Raw genomic sequence first — 22,164 nt, 5'->3', positions numbered from 1 at the left:
CACTGGGATTTGACTAATTTGTCATTTTTTAGCCAAAAAAAACTTTACATTGGTATGTTTTTTTCTAAACTTTATGAGCAAAGTTGGCTGGGCAAAAATCACTTGTGTCTTTAGCAGATGTTTGGAGTTGTAATTCTTGAATTACCCTGGATAGTTATGGGACTTTGTGTCATCAGATTTTGTAACCTCAAGGAGATTTGGAAACCCCGGAAAGACAGTTGTTATAAAGATATTTTTACTGTATTTAAAACATAAAGGATGGTGGCACAAGCATGAAAGGGCCTGATCAACAGATGAAATACATTATTTTGGTATCTATACAGTCGAGTAACCTAATTTCATGGAAACCTATTATTCGTGGATTTCCGGAAAGGATTAATAATTTACATGAGCGACCTTGCGCGACCTCCGCATTAGTTTGTTTTGATAAACATGGGTTTTCTCTACAATGTCAGCTAGTAGAATGAATCCAGTAGTTTCAAGCAAGGTAAAATGTATTAATGTATACTTTGACAAATACAACATGGCGGATTTCAGTTATTACCAAACGTCACCATTTTTTATTGGCGGAATTTCCTTATAATCCCAAGCGGTAATCGGAATTCCAAGTGTCATCTGCTAGAATATATTTCAACAAATGAAGTCACATGATCAACTAGCAGATTCCGTGTCAGCAGAAAATTTCTATGGAACACAAAGTGGACCATATTCTTATGTTGTTTCAGTGACTTTTAGCAATAAATCACGCTACGTATCTTATTTTGTCAGTCACTATTTTTTTTTAAATCGTGGTTCTTTGAAGGAATTGTCACTAGTTATAATGAATTGATATTAAAGATAAACCCTAAGAGAAGTTAATTGTACCACCCCGTATCCATACAACGAGTTTTTCTAGACTTATTTATAGTTCAAACATTGTACACGAAAATAGGTTACGCATTCTGCCGCCGTTGCCGAGTTGGTTGCTTATGAAATATGGGTCAAAGTGAAGGATTCATAAAGAAAATCGAAATAAACCAATTTTAGTTATTTTGTAGAATATCTGAGGAAACATCTAAGACATAAAAACAAATTTTCGTTCTTTTAACCTTGACGAAATTTGGTGTTGAATCCTTATATCCACGAAAATAGGTTACACCACTGTATTATTTCATAGATTTATTTATATTTTTTCTCCTTGAAAATCGTTGATTGTATAGATAGAGCATTGAATTTAAAGTGAATGTTAAACACATTTAAAACAGCTCAATTCAAATTGTTTATTATTTGAATAAATAAATTGAAGAATAAAATTTGAATCACCAGACACATGTTGAAATTCAGATGACTTCTGGGATATAAAAGTCTATTGTTTTAACCCTAAATAAATTCAAACCAGCTGTTAGAAGACTTTTTAATGATGATTTCTGTGAGTGGAATGTACCAAGCCAAAAGGTTTCTTTTGATCACCAGTTAAATGATTTGGTGATTCTGAAATAATGAAGACTGAGGTTAAAACATGTTGTTTACTTGAAATTGTGTAATATGTCGGACATCACTTACATTCTAGTAGAAAACATCCTTTGTGTTTGATAATCCTGACTAAATACTATTGTTTGAAGGTGAGAAGATATCCCCTATTTCTCTCTTGTAAACATCTTAATCTTTCACTTCAAACTACTGTAAGCTTAAACCGTTACAAACTAACTATTGTGTGGTCTTTATCATGTAAATCACTTCAAAGTTGACATTGAGTAGCAGACGGGAATATTCATGAATAGAGTTATCTGCCCTCACAGTGTGTTGGTGTATTGAAGGCTAGTAAATGTTGAAGACAGTTTGTGACCTAGTTCCTAGACCACTGACAGTTAAGGATAGCTGTAGTGTAAGATGAACAGATTAGGGATTATGAGATTAACAGTTAGTCATTTATGATGACAGTGCTGGATTATCATTCTATGTTAAGTGATTATGTGATATGATTTAAAGGCATGTGTTGTTACTATAGGATATTTTCATAGTAAAATGTTACAGCTAGTAGAAGCACTATATAGTACCAAGAGGTTAGTATTGATAGAACTAAGATGGACATTTAATCTGAGAGTGAATGGTCAAGCTTGATGATAGATTTGATAGTTAACCAATTTATTCAATCAATCCATTTAAAGATGTTGATTAGATTCTCTAGTTCTACAATATTTTTTTATTGATCCTTTTATTTATTGAAAAATCCTATGCATATCGACAACTTCGCTATTTTTCCTATTTCAGTAATGATATATTGGAACTATATCCGTCCATTTTCAACCATGGAACGCATAGAAAGAAAAATCCTTATCATTTTTAGTTCTTCACAACTTCTTTAATGCATCAGATATATGTGTATTATTGTTCATGCATCAAAGCATCGAAAATGACAATTTAATTTGAAATTATGAGTATCTTGCAAGTTATGGTCATTCCCTAGTGAGACATTATGATATGATATCAACATGATGTAGATGTAAATAACAATGAACTAGTGTAAATATTGAGCATTTACACTATACCTTGATAATATATAGAACTTGATTGATTATAGTACTAGAAAAAAAATACATCAACTCCATCACTATTGACATTGTTAGATAGAACAAAATAGGTAAAATAATAAATTTGACCATCAATTAAGTCAATACTGTTTACTTTGGCTTTAGTCACTATCTTGACAAAATTACCAATTAACTATACTACCTGTATGTCAGTTTAGCGAAAGTCAATAAATTAAACTGTAGATAAGACTTTAAAGTTAAAAATATTTATCGTTTTATCTATGTTAATAAAAAGTATCATGCAGAAAAATAAATTTGTTGCTATTTCTAGATGATTTAAATTTTGAGTAAATGTACAAGAGTAGAGTAATATTAACTTCAGGTAGAGAATTAGATTATGACTGGAATTATAGTGAAATTTTCTTTTCAAGTCAAAGCAATGCAGACCTAGTTTTTCTGAACCAGTTAAAATGATATGTATTGAAAAAACCTAATCAAAAGAACATTAGTAACATAAAAGAGTATAAGTAACGTGATTGTAGATGGTTTCAATTCTAAAGATTGTCACTTATTAAAGGTGTTGTCAATGTATTTACCAATTGATGATGTTTATCTAAACACTTTCAAAGATTTGAAAACAACAGACCTTTGAGATCCATGGCATGTGAACCAGGGGTAACTTAGAACAGAATTATCATGGACATGACACATTCCTAAAGCACTTTAAACCATTGTTTTTCACCATTGTTTTCCTCCCTTTAAATTTCTTTTTTAAGTTTTATAATTTAAACCCTTGTGTTTGGCTTTTCAATTCCTACAGATTTCTCTGGTATTAACATATTAAATTGATAGAAATATCACATGGTTTTCCTGTGTTGAAATAACATATTAAACAGGAAGAATTTCATAGTGGAAAAACTGACTTAGTATTTAAACTGTAACAGAAATCAATGCTAACTTAATTTTTGGGATGAAAATAGAACAAAGTTGTGTTATTTTTAATTGAAATTCCTGCAGGCGGATCCTCTTAGAGTATTTTACATGAAATGTTTATTTTATTCATAAATTGAGCTACAGTCATTTTAAGTAGCATCGTTAAAATAACAAATGTCTGATAGTTGGAAGTTTTGTCTGAATTAATGAAGTACAACCAGAACCACTTGTTTCATTACTGGCTAGTTTGTCGTCTGCTAGTAATTTTCTCTCCATTAATTCTATTGATCGAGTGGAGGCTGATTGTGTAAGGTATTGATACAAAGAAAGGGATTGGTAACTATCATTACTGATTTAAAGGTCATTACATGATTGATTGGCAGATTGCATTGAGATCCCAGATAATACTCAAAGTTAAGATCTTGTCATCATGGCCCTCTCTAACCTGATTTTCCAAAATAACGCTTATAAGCTGCCATTAGACCAATCAACATTTGACAAGTAATTGCCTTTTCAAATCTTCTCATTTTCTTTCTAATTCTGTACAATTATTCAAATGACCATCATTATAGTCATTTTACTTCTGTATTAATATAAGGAGCTATTTGCCATATGCCTTGCTCATTGAATATTCTCGATTAATTCAAAATCAATAAAGAGTGATTAAAGTTTGCTGTTCTAGTAAAATTTTACCTTAATGTATACTGCACGACATTGGATTATTTCTAAGTTGATCTATTTGAATTATCATTTTATTTCCCCAAAAATGTATTCATAGTCCATGTAATTGTATGATTTAAACTAAACGTTTAAAGTATTATTGTGTGTATTGTAAAGTGTTGGTGTAAAGTTGTTGTGTTAAAAGTGACACCAAGTTTATTTTAAACCACGCCTACTGTTAATATAACATGTTACACAGTGCATTATAATTCTTACACATTTCTTTGAACATGATCTTAGTTCAAGTTGGGGTCAAAATAAGATAATCAAAATGTGACCAATATTTCTTTGGGAAGCAGAGTCACTAGAAAAACGCTAAACTAAAATTAGATTTAGCAGAATAAACTGCATTTATGAAATTCTTGAAATGATATACCAACATATATATCTGTGAACTCACCAAAATTGATTCTGAAAACACATCCTGAGTTACAAAAGTTGTTTCAGGAGTATAAGGGTTTGGAGTAGACAAGGTACGGTGTCCGGACCTGTACCCATGTGTGTTCACTTGTTCTACTGCATCGATCATCCCGCACCTCACACAGCACCGTGCATTGTCTATTCCCACCTTTAGCTATATCTTGCTATTGCTGGCTTTGCATGTACATTCATTTGAAAATTTTAAATGCTTTTGAAAATCTGGAATATCTTTAAATGTTAAAGAACTTGAATTAAGAAGCACTATTACTTATTCAAAGAATGGTTTTATTATCAACTCTGAATCAATTTTATACACTATCACTAATTGTATTAAATCTCATAGGAAGGTATCATAAATGTTTTGGAAATTATCCAAGAAAATTTTGACAATTTTACCAGATATTTTGTAAGTACCAGATACATACACATAAAACAGGTAATTATGTTAAATTCCTGCTCCTTATTCACTTGTTATTGGCATTTCTCCAGGTAAAACAATATTCATGATATGTAGAACTTTCAAATTTGTTATGTTGTTAGTTAAAATTCTGAAAAATTACCTAAGTTACTAGCTAGTTTTATCTCTGTATGTATATCCTATGTAAGTTGATCAACATATTTTTGGAACTTTGAGAATAAGTTTAAAATGAAATATTTTCACTCACAATGATTTAACAAAAACATGTTAGAAAGTAAGATGGCACAAAGTAAGCACATGGTATAGCTGACTAATTGAACGCCAAATTTCAAAGTATCCATCATTTGCCATATCTGGACAAGAAAGTAGGATGTAAGAATCTAATATCAGAGCATAAAGCATATTTATCCTAATTTTCATCTCAGAGATGTATGACTGCATTAATCACTCTACGACTCCAGTACTACAGATTTGAAGTTGCTGGAACTGTACAATATGAAAGAGAATTCTATGATTTCTGTTTGAAGGGGAAATTCTTCAAAAGTTAAAAACAAGTGTAATATATATGCAGATACAAACAATGGGTGTGTTATTTAAATAAAATGTAATATAATACTTACTTGTTATTGAGTCTACATGAGGGAATCATACAGGTTGACTTTCAAATTCAATTTTTAATAAAAAAAGTAAATGACAAGCAACTGGCTGCAGTCAGTGGATTCCATTCAATAATGACAACGTTTGAATTTCTTTAAGTTATTAGAGGTGGAATATTCATTGAAATGTGATATTTTATTAAAAGTCAGATATAAATATGAGTGACATTTATTATTGTTTGTCATTGAAGTTGTGTCCTGTCTAAGTTTACTATCTAACTTTTGATATTTGTTTCTTGTCTCATATCAGACATACCAGTTTATTTTATTTTCAAAACTGAGTAATAGCTTCACTTTATTTTTTATCTAGCAAATCTCTTTATTAATGAAATTGGTGATCTTGGTCAGTGCTTTATATAGCATTTTCTATGAACTTCTTCACTTTTAATACCAAATTACAAGCACCATATTATTGTTACCACCATATTATATAAAGTTGTTATTCAGGTATAATGGAGGAACTGTGTTACAAGGTAATGAGAAATGGTAACATGAAATTGTTGATAAACATGAAAAACTCTCTAAGTCTATTGGTGATTAGAGATTATATTATTGATTTCTATGTCTTTATTAGGTAATTACGGTAATATATTGCCAAATGAATCTCCAGTCAAATTTCTTCTCTATTTATCTGATAATTAGGTCAACCTGACAAAATTTCTTTATGTCTCTCTAGAATTGAACATTGACGGAATTTATGTATTTTGACAGAAGAACCACATTGGTAATTTAAGGTAGTAACATTGCGTTTCAGTAATGTACGGGCCTCAAGTGTCTGATGTGCTGTAATGGCTTGAAAAAAGACTTACAGAGCACATATTGTTCTGAATAAAAGTAGCTCAAATTTAAACTGTATATAAAATCTCAAAATAGATTTTTTAAGTAGTAGAATGTTAACTCTGTTCCTTTTCCTAACTTCCCATCTGTCATTTAATTAGTTAGAATATTTAGAATTCAAATTTTGTCAAAGGAGGTGGTTTGAAAGTCTAATTTAGTTGGCACACCAAGCTATCTGATCTAGATTTAGTCAAAAAGGTGCTTTAAGCTTGTCTTCAGTTCAGTTGAAGCCATGATGTTAATTGTTGTCATTGTTTACTGTGAAGATAGTCAGCTGTGAGGGTAGAAATAAATACTTCTAATCATTTCTTCATCATGAAATCAATACCTTCGTTAATATTTTATTCTTTCCCCTCATTCTCTGTATTTTCTTAATCTTCACCTCTCTGACCAGCCTTTAGAAAAGAAAATATTGACCATTCCATTGAGAATAGTAATCTGAAGAAAACTGTTTAATGAACATGTACTGAACAATATTTCTGATCTCTGCCTTCCAGGCTTAATTCAACATAGTTATTAACTAAAAGCATCTAATTAGAAAGTGGAATAGGACTTAAGAAATTCTGTGTGGACAGGAAGAAAGGATTTTATATCCACGACACATTGATTAACAGGAGAAAATTAATAAAGATTTGACTCTAGTGTAGATTTGTTCTGCTGATCAATATCTTGAGATATATCAAGGGAAAGATTGTACACTTGATTAATTTTACTAATTTGTTATTTTGATGAAATCTTGTATCTTTAATCATAACTCCAAGTTTTTAGATTTTGATCAAGTCTTTGTGAACACTTGATAGTTGCCTTTGCTAAAACATTTATTATCAAAGGCAAGAAGAACTGATCCCAAGCATCTTTGAGAGATATGGAAGGATTTTAACTGATTTTAAAAGTCATATGTTGCCAAGTTTTTACCTATCTGTTATTGAAAGGTTTCTTAGTCAGAAATAATAAAGATTTGCAAAATTTATTGCATATACATATACTGTACTTAAACCTGAAAAACCACAGCAAATAATTCTGAAAATCCATCAGAACTGCCTGGCAAATAGAGCTGAGTCATTGGTCCTGTTTTTAACACATCCATCTAAAAAAGTTGTACAGAGACAATGGTATCTTCTAATTGTTGATAAGACAAGTTAATGACCAATTAGAATTGTATTTATAAACAGTGTAAGAACAGCAGGTACTAGTATTCGGTTTAAGTTGACCAGTTTAAGACACCGTATTAGTATTTTTCACCATGGAACATTATTGGCTGAGTGATAATGAGTTATATTTCTCATTTTAGTAAGTTTTACATCCTTTTTTGATATTTTCAACAATGGTCATTATTTGAAATGCTGATGTTAAATGTTAATGCATAGCAAATTTGGTAACTTTTACTGCTAATTTTCATTTTATCTGTCAAATAGAATAAGTTTGCTTATACTGTGCAGGAATCTTTGCTTACATGTTTCATCTTCCAAAATGCGACAATCAGTAAAAAGAGAGTTTTGACAGTGTAGTTCAGTGTAGATTTTATTTAGAAGGATACAGTGTTCAACAAGTAACTTTTCTGGTGTTAAAGGGCCAGGTGAGCCATTTTCGGGGGTTGATTTGAGTGTTGAATATATGTAAATATTCTTCAGAAGTACTAGAAATGAAAGTAAATCATATAATTCCTTTAAAATACTTCGAACTAGAAATTTACTCACTATTTATAATGTCTTTTCTATATATCATAGAGTATCTTAACTTGATGAGTTGTCATTTTAACATTCAAATGCAGATAATTCTGGACATACATTGATTTGAAAGCTCAAATTTCGACGGTGAGCTGTGAACACTTTTATTGATTGGCTTAGTTAAAAAAAAATTCCCGTTTCTGAGACTAAGGTACGATTGGTCAAAAAATGCTGCTTCTGTCCCTTTAACTTTTGTTGAGAAATTCTGTTAGAAACATTTTTCATGTATTTTGAGGTGTCACATTTGATACTTATTAAAGTTTGACCACTGTAAACATGTGTAAAAGAAATAAAGGTCAATTTAAAGTATGTAGATGACCAGTAAAATATTGACATAAATATGTTTGTACCATATAGCATGTAGATAAACTATGTACTCCACTGTTCAGAGGTCAGCCTACACTGGACCTTTACTTCTTTGATAAAATACAAATGGTCACTTTGGAATTTTTGTTTTATTATCCCCAAGTCTGTTTGGTTTGATAATATTATAGCTCTTGTAATATACCAGCAACTTAATGCATTTTATCTTCTGATAACTTCCTCAAGTCATATATTTAATACAATACAATGGTTATTCATATTTGAGAATTAGTAATGCTATAATGATTGCTTGAGGGAAGGAAAGAAACAACCATATTATTTGGTTTTTGGCCAAACTCTTGTCTTTGATCTTTTCTGGATTATCAGTACCCATTTACAGCTAGAGTAGATGGAATGAATAAAATGATAAAGAATGACTTATTGAAATGGAAATTTTAGTCCTACTTTTCTGCACCTGATTGGGCTCATAATGACCAGCAACACCATTGAGTGTGCAGTGAGAAAACTTTTCCAGGACAGCAGCTTAGCATAGGCTTGCTCCTTTTGCAATTTCCAACTGTCGAGGGATCTTTTTACAAGCACAGTTTGTAGCACTCAGGGCCTCCATTTATTAAAGGTCCCCAATCTAAAACACACTGATCAAGATAACAAATCATGACCACATATAAACTTATATTGCACATTGCATACAAGGTTAACAAGGTAATAAGAATCTACTACACAACAATAAGAATAAGATGTGAGCTCTCTATGGTCATGTAACATTACGGATTTCTGCATCACTGATTCTTTTGTTAAAACCTCAGATCATTTGCTTTATAACAAAAACCTTGCTTAAAATATATGGAAAGGTTAATAACTAACAATGTACTAAATGACTAAAATGCGAAAAAAGGAAATATCTCACAATAGAAAAATAACAATGTACTCAACAACTAAATGTGGAAAAAAAAAGATATTCACACAAAATGTTGAAAGAAAACTTATCTATATCAGTTTCATTTATTGCTCACATAACAAGAGCAGTTGTCTTTGATCTTAGTAAAATATTTTGATATAATAAAAGTTACAAGATATAAGTGTAGTTAAACTTGTCTGTTAACATGTTGTTAAAATGTTGTTGATCAGCTTATAACACTTGGTGTGTAGATCTTGATGAGTGTGTGTTACCACAATATATCTGATGTGTTAAGAGTTAACACAACAATATTAACAACTTTATATACAACTATGAATACAATCAATAAATGTTTGATGTAAATGCTTCTATGTATATTTAATGCATTCAGTCTCAATTTCCAGCATTTGCATTACTCATCCTTGGTTAACCTGTATATTTTATGCTCTATGCCCAGATATGACAGTAATCAGAATATTACTATACTAAGAGTTCTCTGTGAACTAAAATGTGTAATTTTTGGAAGATACACAAATAATGAATTTATTATGATTCTAAGTATTTAACAACAGCTAGAACTTTTCAAGTTTCCCAAAAGTTCACAGAAAAGATTTTAAGGTATTGAATTTGTGACACAAATCATTTTGTACTTTTGAAGGCTGAATACATGCCCTACTAGCTATTGAAAAAAAATTTGGCCTTGGCATATATTGTATTTTGTGATTTGGATAGTTTTGTTACAAAGTGTCAAGGAATTCATGAATATTTATCATCATGAAGTCGAAACTGATAATGACTTACAAATTCATTATAAAGAGCCTCTTTCACACCTCAATGAGGAAAGAATGTAATTTTTCTCATAAAGAGATGACACTGAATATTTTGTTACTGTATAGTAGATCTATTGTTCAACTATGTAAAGTTTGAAACAGGCAATATAGAGTAGTATCCCTTTACACTGAGCCGTAAAAAATGCTGCACACCTACAGACATTTTATAATTGCATTCATCATATACATTTCAGATTAACAATTTATATTTCTTATGCATTCATAAGATATTTTTTATATTGTTTATATTGAATATATTATTATGACCTTATTGTTTTGTGCCATATAGATTTAACAATTCAACATCAAGTATCACTGTACATGTGTTTCATATTTGCTGCTAATATATTTAATATGTTTTTATTATCGCATATAATTCATATTAGCTCATTGTATTACTTGTATTATATCATATCAGTTACTTCTGCTATTTAATATATTAAATATTTATGGTATATTTTGTATATTTTCAGTACTGTTGGTGGTCAGAAGGAGGAAATTAAACTTGACGAACCAGCTGATAAAGAATCATATAAACGAGTGCAATTAGGCGGTGAAATCCCTATCCATGGATTACAAAAACCTGCCCCTCCAAAGCCTAAAAGTGAGTAGTTTCATACAAATGTTCTGAAATTCTTGCATCCCTGTTGAATTTTGACCAGCAATTGAATAAACATTTTCATCATTATCTGTGATTGGATTCAATCTTTAAAAAGCTGCTGGTTCTCTCTTTCCAATATTCATTTCATATTTTATGATTTAGCATTTTAGTGTTTTTTTAAATTTGCTTTTCCTCATATTCTTGCCCTTTAAAATGAAAGAGACATATGGAATGGTAAATTATTACTATTTGTGGATATTTATTTTCAACACTACACATATATATATATATAAATATACATTTAAATCATTTATTCAGAATAACTATTCATTATTTCATCTACTATATGACTCTATCACATGTTTGTTTATTTTCCACATTTTATATCAGCCATGACCTCTACACGTAAATATTTAAACCTGTTGGGTCATCTGCTTTAATCTAACCTATGAGTTTGACACAACATCAAACAATTTTACTATATATATGAACATGGAATATAGTTTTTGATATTGTGTGAAGTATATAGAATGTACAGAAAAGTAATGAGGTGTTAAATGATAGATATTATTATAACCTGATCATAATATTATCATATTATTATATCTAATTACTTAATCACATATCACAGTACACAATTATCATACAATATATATTAGACACACCGGTTGATGGACTTTGTTCAACCCATTTTCACATCATAATGATTGAGGTTAGCTTTGATTCATTCTGTAGTCTTTCATTGCATGTTCATGTTGCTTCTTTGATTTTACCTTTGATATCGTAAGTAATCCTTGCTTTCTACCATCTCATAAGTATATTATTTGACCAATGAGAACTGTTTTGGTATATTGAGTGGTGAGGTCTCTTCGTTATTTTTTTTGTCCCATATCCTATTTGTTTTTCTAACCAGCAGCTTTTTCTAATCCTTATTCAAAACTTAAACAGATATTTCATTTTGGCTTTCAAAAGTGTGACTTTCTAAATTAATGATCAATTTGACTAATCTTGATGACACTGTGTTTTATTGCTCTTTGCAGTGTTCTACCACCCTTTCATTCCAAAGAAGAAAATGCATGGTGGATGAAAATTGACCCCCTCTAACACTAGATCTCCTGCATGCTACAGTGGTTCATCGAATTGCTTGTGCTAACATAAACTTTCATTAGTGAAGATTTTAATGAACTAACCCTAGTAGAGAAAGAGATAAGCGTAGTTTTACTAACTATTTACTGTGATTAATTGAGCATGGCCAATAGATATAGTGATAATAGAGTTGACCATTTGACGGTTAAATCAGTTGATAATAACAATACTAACAGTGATAATATACAGTCCTCTACCACTCAATATCATCCTAACATTTCCAAACCTCATGGGTATTATTATGCTGTTGATCATGGTACAAAACATGGATCCACATATCATATGAACGTTGTCAATGAAAACTGTGTGTACGAACCTACTGGATATTCTAAAAAGATATTGGATTTTAAAACTGAACCGTGTAATAGTGAATTAATATCTACACAGGAGATAGCAGATTATGATAGGTCAACTTATCTTCGACCTGAATATCTAGACTTGGTGAAATTACCTAAATCAGATAGTTCATCTCAAAGTGAATCTAATAATTCTTCTGAGGATGAACATACTAGAATTAACTATGAGCCTAGTGTTGACAGTCAGTATGTTAGAGGACAAGATAAATTGGCTTCTGGTATTGTAATTGGGAGTTCACCAGAAAAACTGATTTATGACTATTCCAGCTTAGACTTTGGAGTAGAGGATCCAATATGGAGTATTGATAGTGAAAGGAGGTATAAAACCAGTGGATATTTAGAACCTATCAGTGAAAGATTATCTAGTAGCTATAACTCATCTAGAAGTTTCTCCCCTCGATGTGACAGTGATTTTAGACAAGATGACAGTGTTGTTAATGAGAAAACCAAACCTTACATTGATATGACCAATAGAGTTAGGGAAAGTGCTGGTACTCCAAGTAGTTTTAATGTGTTTGACAATAACAAATCTCGAATCATCAGTCCCAATTCTAGACAAAGCAGTTTTACAAAATCTCAGCCAAGTTCTCCAATGGTTTATAAAATGCCACCAAGAGCTTTTTCAGCAAGAGATTCTATTACCAGTGACAGATCTTCCAGACTTGATCCACATACCTACCAATCTTATGCTGCTGGTATTCTGTATTCTACAGGAAAATCAGAACAGTTCCTCAAATTACAAAAACATTTTGCTGTACTAGAACGAATATCTGACATTGAAGTAAAAACAAAGGATCCTAAATTTGGTACTTTACCCAGAACAAGATTTAAAACATCCATAACAGACAGTGTCGATTCTCAATATGATTATGATAAAGATGATGAATTGGGGTATCTCTATGCTGAACTAGAAGAAGCCCAGAAGAAGAGAGAATTCCTCTACAGTGTATCAGATAAAAATTCTGTTCCTTGGACACCAGATAAAGATACTGGATTGCTGAAAAAGGAAAAGTCATTGGGTGATTTAAGATCATCATATTTAAACCAAGATTCTAATTACTGTCCTAAACCTGCCTTTACACTTGAAACAGAAGATGAATTCAGAAGAGAACAAGAGTTCCTAGATCTGTATGATAAATATAAGTATCCCGACCTGGTAGAAGAAGATCTCAGTTCTAGTTTAAGCTTACCTTACCAGGATTTTAAGAACAATCATTCTAATAATCGCTACTTATATAATGACCCTGTTACAGCTGACGACGATGTGGCCAATATGGACTCTGTTAAAAAGTTATCAAAATCAGAGCCTAATATAAACAAAATTCCTCTCCATCATGTGAATTCTTTAATAAAAGAAACTCATAAACCTACAAGTGAAAATCTCAAGAACAGTGATTCACCAAAGCAATCAAATTTTGGTATTACTAAAAATGCTAGTAGTTTTGTCAAAGCTGAACCAAATCAGCTGTTTGATATAAAAGCTCCAGAAACTTTTTCAAAGCCTCCAGTAGATGAACCCAAACTTAAACCATTAACATACACAGGATCTAGAATAAACTGGAGTCATATGGAAGCAAATCCCTTGTTTTCTGAAGAGAAAACCCATCCAGATACTAATGATTTTGCTGACACTTTTGCAAAAACTACTTATGTTGAAGAAAGTCCATCCAAAAATATTGCAAGATCTGAAGTTTCAAACACTAAAACTGAACCCAGCGTATTTGTGGTCAAAGATTTGAGAAGTTTGGCAGAGAATAATGAGTTTTCTTTAAGCAAATTTGCACAAATGAAGAGATCTAAAAGCTGCCAGGAGATGAAACCAATTGACAAAATAGTAAGAAAACATAAAGCTCCTGTACCATTACCAGCATCACAAGTTAATAAAGAAAGACCACCCAATCCGGTATCTTCTCATAACCTTCAAATTTCAGATCCAGACTATATCTTTAAGTACAGAGATATGGGTAATGCTGGAGCTAGCCAAGAGAGGGTCACAGAAATAAAGAAGTTGGCATTCCCAGAAAAATTAGAATTAATGCAAAAGCTAAATGATGAAAAAAATAGAGAATTGGAGAAATCGATTTTGGTATCATCAGCATCTGTTGCACATTTGGCATCAGCAACACATATGGAGTCTGCTGAGAGCACCTCACCATGGGAAGAGACAACGAATGATAATGAAAGATACACAACCCATTCACTACCAAACCGTAAAAGACAAGTATCTGGTAATTCCATATTTCATAAACAAGCACCAAGACCATTTAAAGCTGCTAATAATGATGATATATCAGAACACCCACCAGCTTACTCATCTATCATGACTCCTCGAGCAAAATCACCCCTAATAACATCACCAGCTTTATCCAATCAAGAACCCTTTGCTTCCTTACCTAATCACAACACCACCCATACAAACAATACTAATCCTACAGGTACTTTAAGAAGATGGCAGCCTCAAAATTTAGCTGACTTAAATAGTTCGATTTCATCAAACTTTGTCAACAGTAGCACAGAGACCTTTATTGTGAATAGTGATGAAGACTTGTCAGCAAGTCAAACAAGTTCCCTTGTCAGTAAGAGGAGAGATAATTATCAAACCAATTCATCTCTTGAGAAATCTAGATCAGAACCAGATTTAGTTATAACGGATTATGGTCCAAATCGCCCTAGATCAGCAAAATCACAAGTTAACGTGAACCAAGAAGACAAGAAACCAAATTGGAGAAGAACAATTGGTGTTGAATATGTTAATGAACCAATAGAAGCACATCTACCACGAACAATATCAGGTGATTTTGAAGATGTTCGCAAGAAATGGAATGACGGAAAATGGAATTCTTTTGGTCGATCTCAATCCTCTGAAAGTCCTACAAGCCTAGATAATTATAATACTAATGAATCGGCAGATGTGGAAACAGAAAATTTAAGGAATTCCAGGTATATTCCATCAAATAATAGAGATCTATATGAAGATACCAAAAAGAGTATGATCATTAAAACACCATCCAAGTATAATTATGAACCATACTTACCACCAAGTGATATAGTCAATGAAGTCACAAAAGTCACAGAAGGACGGAAATTGATGCAGCCCAAACCTAAAAACAGAACTCCATCTTCAGTTAGTCGCTTAACCTTAGAATATTTTGATCAGCTTGGTGGGGAGTGGAAATATGGAAATAAACGTTCTTTAAATTCGAACAATGAGCCATCTAATGTTAAAAACCTCAATCCAATATCCTTAGTAAAACCAAATACAAATGAAATATATAGCCAAAGTCACACAGTACCAATTGTCTCTAGTTATGTTAATGATACAAGCCAATCTCCGAATGGATTTCATGATTCTCACTCTCAGTACAATTCACTTCCAAATACTAGAAGATATGAGGAGAGAGAAAAGCCAGTACCCACTAGGAGAAGTGGTAAGCCAATACCCAATCACCAGTATGTTAATGGTAATATCACTGATCAGGATAAATTGCTTCATACAAGTGCCAACATGCCCAAACCAATACTTCGAAACTCAAATAAGAATCATATTGATAATCAAGAGATGAATGGTAGTTCATCTAATAAAATTCCGTTATCATCTCCTAAAACAGCTATATCTTCTCCAAAACTTGTCTCAAGAACAGCTTCATCTTCTAGAATTCCTCCACCACCAACTCGCAAAGTTCCACCAGCACCACGTTCAACTACTTCTTCTCATGCATCATCTAGATCTGATCATCAGTATCATCATCATAGTCACCATCAAGCTACTAACTTACCGACTGCTAATAATACAGGTACTAATAATTATTTTACTATCACACATCATACAGTTCAATATACAATGCTTTAAATAATATGCTAGGTTTAATAGCTTGTTTCCACGTTAACAAATACAAAAAGTGTTTCCTGATTCATATAAATTTTGCAGCTCTTCCTGAAACTGCATTTAAGAAGTTGCTAAAGTTTTAGAAAGCTGGAAGCACTGAACTAAGACTCTTAATTTGCATTTCTTGGAGCACAATCATGCATGTTCCTTAAGCAACGGATGGTATTTTTCATATCTAACATGGATTATAGGCCTACTACCGGTGCTTAAGGAACTTAAAACAAAATTACTTGGACTGTTTAAAATTAATTAAAATTTTATTGATTTATTATCCAAACCATGACAGAAAGTATATCCACAAATATTAAACTAGTTTGATACTGATTTATTTGTTAATTCTATATATGTCTCTTTCATTTCAGTTTTTATGCTTTCATTTGTTTATATCACACTGTATTTTTCAATATATCTTGTTTATTCCTGTACCCTGTGATTAGTCTGTTGTTATGAATCAAAGGCAGACAATTTAATTCTTAAAAAATTTACTTAAAATTTATTTACTTAAATCTATGATTTCACAAGTTTTCTGCCTTTATTCTAATGACATAATTTCACGGTTGGATTTAATCAGATAATATGTATCTCTATTTCAATTTATGTGTTTGCATGCTTCCCTCTGTTCACACTGACTTTTGTTTTTTTCTCCTTGGCATGTTTTAGAATGGACGCCAGCTCATCTTAAGCAGGATGATCAATCACATAGCGGAAGTCCACATGCACAGAGTACAAATATGTCTAATTTCGATTCACAAAGTGATCGTAACTTGACACGTCATGTTCCTGTAACCACATCTAATTCACTACCCATTTCACCACGTAGTGATATCACTAACTCCCCTTCTGGATCCCAACAATCACCCACAATCAAAACATCTAAACTACGGATGCCACGCAGTAATTTAACTGCGGCTGAACAATTGGGTGTTAAAAGTCCGCCCGTGGTAAACACCAATGAAAATGGAGGTATAATTATATTCCGGTTCTATTTATTTATTCATTTTAAGCTTTATTTCTCATATTCTGTGATGATGACTGATCTGCATTTTTCAACTTCTTCAAATTTTATGAAATTTCAAAAAGCAGACAGATCACTCATCATTACTCATTTATTTATTCATTTTCTTTCATAAAAATTTTCAGTTTGCTTTTCTTTATTTTATTCTTTGCATGCTTATGTTTTTTATTTCAAACATGGCTAAACAATACTTTAATAATACAATAAAATTTAGTGTTTTTGAAACAAACTTATTATCAAGTGGTTAACTGAAAATAAATCAACATAAATTTATAACATGACAGAAATAAGGATTTAATTTTTTGTAATATTGGCTTTGCTTGGCATATATTTTGTATTAGATTTAAACCAGTGATGTTAAACTAGTTACTTTTTTAAATTTATTTATTTTTATCTTGGACATTTGGTAAAAGACTTATCCCATGAATTAAGATTTTGTTCAAAATATCAATAGTTAATGTAACTCGGAAGACCTAATCAAATTTTTTTAAATTTTCTAATTCTAACACTAACTTAAAATGGAAATTTTATTTTGAAATTAATTCATTAACATAGATTTATTAACATTCCAATTTATAAACTAATACCAATAATCTCATTTAATATTTAAACTCTTTTTCTGTGTAAACACTCTTAACTGTAATTTGAACTCAAAAGACTAAATTATATTTGATGTTGATTTTGAAGTGTTTTGCTTACTTGAGCTCTTAATTCAATTTTTGCTTCTCATAAGTTAGAATATACTTGTACATGTAGCAATAACTATATTAATATAAAGCTATTATATGTGTTTTTTATGAGAATAATCAGTTATGCAGTGTTTAAGATAATTATTATAATGACTGTATAAATAACCAATTGTCATTATGTTATTTCAGCATTTAAACATCAAACCAGTGATGTTAAGAGATTGGTACCAATGTCTGAGAAGGAAAAGAGACGAAAAGACGAGGAAAGACTATATAGAAAACAGAGACTGGTAAGGAAAATATTTGATTTTGAATTTGAATTTTTTCCAACCTTTTTCGACAATATTGCCAAGTTCTTTGCAAGTGGCGTTCTTGTCAAATAATTAGATTTGGTGAAACCTGAGTGCATGTGTGCTCCAAAAGGTACCTGGGTAATAGGCCATTTTTAGTAAAGTGCAAAAATGCATTAACTTAAATATAAACTTAAGTTTTAAAAATATTTTGAATGTTTGTGTTGTATTTTATGAGAAAACATTTCTTAATTCTTAAAACCAGCTCATTTAAAATAAATATTGCAAAATCTACCTCTTGGGGCTAATTTGGGGTGTTAAGGAATGCACATTATTCTTATAACAAATATAGCCCATTGTGACATCATAATACACTTAATTAGTAAAGATAATGGCTTAGAATGCCATGTCCTTGTTCATGGTTCCTTAGATGTTTCTCTGATGTTAGTTTGATTTTGATGCTATACTTATGCTAGCTTTTTGATGTTCTGACTGTATGTTAAGAATGTTAGATTTTGATGCTCTTGCATATTTTGCAGGATGCTACATTCTGATGCTCATATATCTTGTTATGGATGTTCATTGTTTATTTTCGGAATTTTTATTCCAATGTTCATTGCTTATGCAAAAACTATTATAGTTTAGCAGCATTAACTTATATGATATTTCTGCTTCCAGGAACAGTTATATGAAGAAGAGAGAAGAAGAAAGGTATTACAAGAAGAACAAAATAATGAATCTAGAAGACATAATGATTTCTTTATGTAAGACATTTTATATCCACTCAAAGTCAAAATTTTAAATACTCAAGTCAAACTATATGTAGTTTACTCATGCTTTTGTCTAAGTTACAGTTAGTTGAGTAAGTTAGTTGAGTAAGTTAGTTGAGTAAGGGCTTGTTTTAAAGAACACTTTTAATAGTATACTAACTGAAGTAATGTTGGTAGAGTAAGATGACAAGCATAATATATAACAGTGACATGATAATGATGACATGTCAATCATTATCTTATATTATATATAGGACATGTCATATTTATCATCTTATTGGCATGGATCTGTCTCTATATTTCTTTTAGGCCATCAATGAAATCACCAATACCTAATGATAGGTTTAATGATACCAATGGTATGTTAGGAGTACAGACCTTATCACCTAATAGTATGCCTAGCAACCAGTCTGGGAGCATGTCTACATTGTCTCTACCCACAGATAGAAGGAGAGGATTTAAAATTCAGGGTAAAGCTAAAGGCTTGTATAACTTTAGTGCCCAAAATCCGAGGTAAGTTATGTTAAATTAATTATAAGACATGTCTATTTCAAATCTTTTTCTTTTTGGTGGGGGTGAGGGTATGTTTTATAATTATTAATTGGTTTGAATTTCACTCAGAATTTTCACTAGAAGTTTATCTCGTTTTTGAGTATTTGAGTATGAATGTAATGGTTTACAAGGTTTATATTGAAATGCTCCTTTTGAAGTAGAACAGAAGAACAGGATTTTCTTAACAATGTGTTTTATCTTTTCATATCATAGAGAGTTACCATTTAGAAAGGGTGATATTATTTACCTTCTACGTCAGATTGATAAAAATTGGTTTGAAGGTGAACGTTATGGACGTGTTGGAATATTTCCTGTTAACTATGTTGAGGTATGTAGGCATTTCCAATATACCTGTAATAATTTTCTTTCTGTGACACCCTGCTTCCTAATATTGGTACTTGTAAAGTACTTATCCAATACATTTTTGTTGTTGTAATCACATCTCTGAGGCAATAAATCATTACATTTTTGGTTCTTCCTTGTGCTTTTGTCATATATACCAGCAGATAGGGTTGTAAATGAAATGAGTTTTACGTCCTACTTTTCTGCACCATGTGGGCCAAGACGGGGATAGTAATTTGCTGTTGTAAGCCACTAGAAGAAGTAAGCATAGAAACTTCAGATTTACACTTGCTGTCCACTGATATATTTAGCAAAACTGATGAAAAATTATACTCTGTATTGACAGGTTATGACCTCGATAGAAGCAGCTCAGGCAGCAGCAGTTCAAGCTGAAGGTCAAGGTCGGGTCAAGTTTAATTTTACTGCCCAGTCTCCTGTTGAGTTGTCATTGAGAAAGGTAATAATTGAGAAAATATTAGAGGATTTTTGTAATTTTATGGGTGGAATGTTTCTTTAACATGTTAATGATTTGGGAAATGGAGATGTTTCTGCTCAAATCAAGAGACATTGAGCTTCTTTTGGATGATATAGTTCCATCTTTTTTTTTCAAAGAATTAAAAGAAAAAATAACCTTCCATAACCATTGGAGATGTTTTGCAACTGGTAGCTCAATATGGAGCTTAAATCATTCTATATAAATAATAAAATACTCTTATTATTTGGATTATAGGGAGAATATGTAACATTATTACGATCAGTAGATGATAATTGGTTTGAAGGTAGAAGTGGTAATAAACAGGGTATATTTCCATCAGCTTATATAGAGATTATACATGAACCTTCTACTCCATTAATAACACCAGCACCATCTGTTATTTGTACACCAATGACAGGTCGAGGTAAGATATCTTTTTATGTCTATTGGGAGCTGGCATGGCTCAACAAGGTAAGTAGTTAGCTAATCAAGGGTGTGAGGTTGGATAAGATGTAAAACATGATATCTTGAATTTTCAACCCATCTTCCCCCATGGAAAAAAAAATCAATGACTCAAAATATCTGCTTTTACTTTAATTCAAAAATTTTTTATTGATATTATGAAAAAGTTCTACCACTATAAAAATTATTTCTGTAAATTTATTTTTATTATAATCATTGTGTTGGTTTTCAATCAATAATCTTTAAAATTTTAAAATCTAAAGATGTATGACTTTTTTTGTATACATTATAGGTACACCAGAGATGTTATCACCTTTAGGCTATGATGCTCCCACCCCTCCTCCTCAACCTTCACCTAGTGCATTTAATCAACCCCGCTTCCCACAATCTCAACAATTTAATTACCGTCAACAGCCACAACATCAACAGAGTCCTGGTGCTCTGCGATCTCAGTCCAACCCTCTGTCACCTGTTATTAATCAGGAGCTAGAACAGAGAGTGTTCAGTCAAAAATCTCAACTCAGTCCAACTCAAGGTAAAAAACAAGTGACAATAAATACATCAGCATATCAGGATCAGAAAGCATCACCAAGTAAAGGATATGGAGTCAAGAGTAAAGTTGCTGATGATGATCTTGCCATAAACAGGTATGGTCTTCTAATACTTTTTTTTATGAATAATAGATTAATAGAAAATGTTGTTCCTTAAAATAATTGTCAACTAGTTAAGTGTCTTTCATGTATATTTGTAATCTGGCTAAATTGTATTGAAAGTAAATATTGTCTAAGTGAGGAAATCCTGGATCAGGAGACAAAATGATTATAGAATATGTTATATATTACAGATATCGAGCTGTATATGCTTATAAACCTCAGAATGAAGATGAATTAGAACTACAAGAAGGTGATGAAGTTTATGTCATGGAGAAGTGTGATGATGGGTGGTTTGTTGGTACCTCCGGTAGATCAGGAAACTTTGGTACCTTCCCTGGAAATTATGTTCAGTTAATCTGTAAGTTGATCAACATTTGTTAATTATCAAATGAAAAATTTTATGCAGGCTTTATCTCATTTCTGACATTTCTCTGTAATATTTTTATCTATAATCACTGTACTTAAAAAGGTTTTTTTTTGTTATTGCTCATTATAAGTCATAAATGCTTATATTTGGGTGATGGAAATTTAAATGTTCTATATTTTTATATTGCAGGATAGAAAGTGTGAATAGTAGAACAGATTGTTAATTATAAGAAATAATATATTTTATTATTACTGTATATAATTGATGCATGGTGACTAAAACAAGCA

General features: G+C 31.4%; 2 protein-coding genes across 2 annotated transcripts; both read left to right on the top strand.

Annotated features, from left to right (window-relative positions):
• Nucleotides 1-12,122: 12,122 nt before the first annotated feature.
• On the top strand, nucleotides 12,123-16,226 carry LOTGIDRAFT_154105 (hypothetical protein; the record flags this gene model as incomplete). Its single annotated transcript, XM_009061828.1, has 1 exon — nucleotides 12,123-16,226. One exon carries the CDS (start codon nucleotides 12,123-12,125, stop codon nucleotides 16,224-16,226), a length of 4,104 nt encoding a protein of 1,367 aa, XP_009060076.1.
• Nucleotides 16,227-18,931: 2,705 nt separating this feature from the next.
• Nucleotides 18,932-21,891, top strand: LOTGIDRAFT_106053 (hypothetical protein; the record flags this gene model as incomplete). The annotated part of the gene is made up of 7 exons (XM_009061827.1): nucleotides 18,932-19,020; nucleotides 19,336-19,446; nucleotides 19,792-19,906; nucleotides 20,267-20,377; nucleotides 20,651-20,798; nucleotides 21,357-21,509; nucleotides 21,683-21,891. Coding segments are annotated over 7 exons (936 nt in total), but the record flags the coding sequence as incomplete, so codon positions are not given.
• Nucleotides 21,892-22,164: the final 273 nt, after the last annotated feature.

Source organism: Lottia gigantea (genome assembly GCF_000327385.1).
Source record: "Lottia gigantea unplaced genomic scaffold LOTGIsca_5, whole genome shotgun sequence".
Classification (NCBI taxonomy): domain Eukaryota; kingdom Metazoa; phylum Mollusca; class Gastropoda; family Lottiidae; genus Lottia; species Lottia gigantea.
The sequence above is the reverse complement of the archived record's forward strand: the minus strand, read 5'-3'. Positions and strand labels throughout refer to the sequence as shown.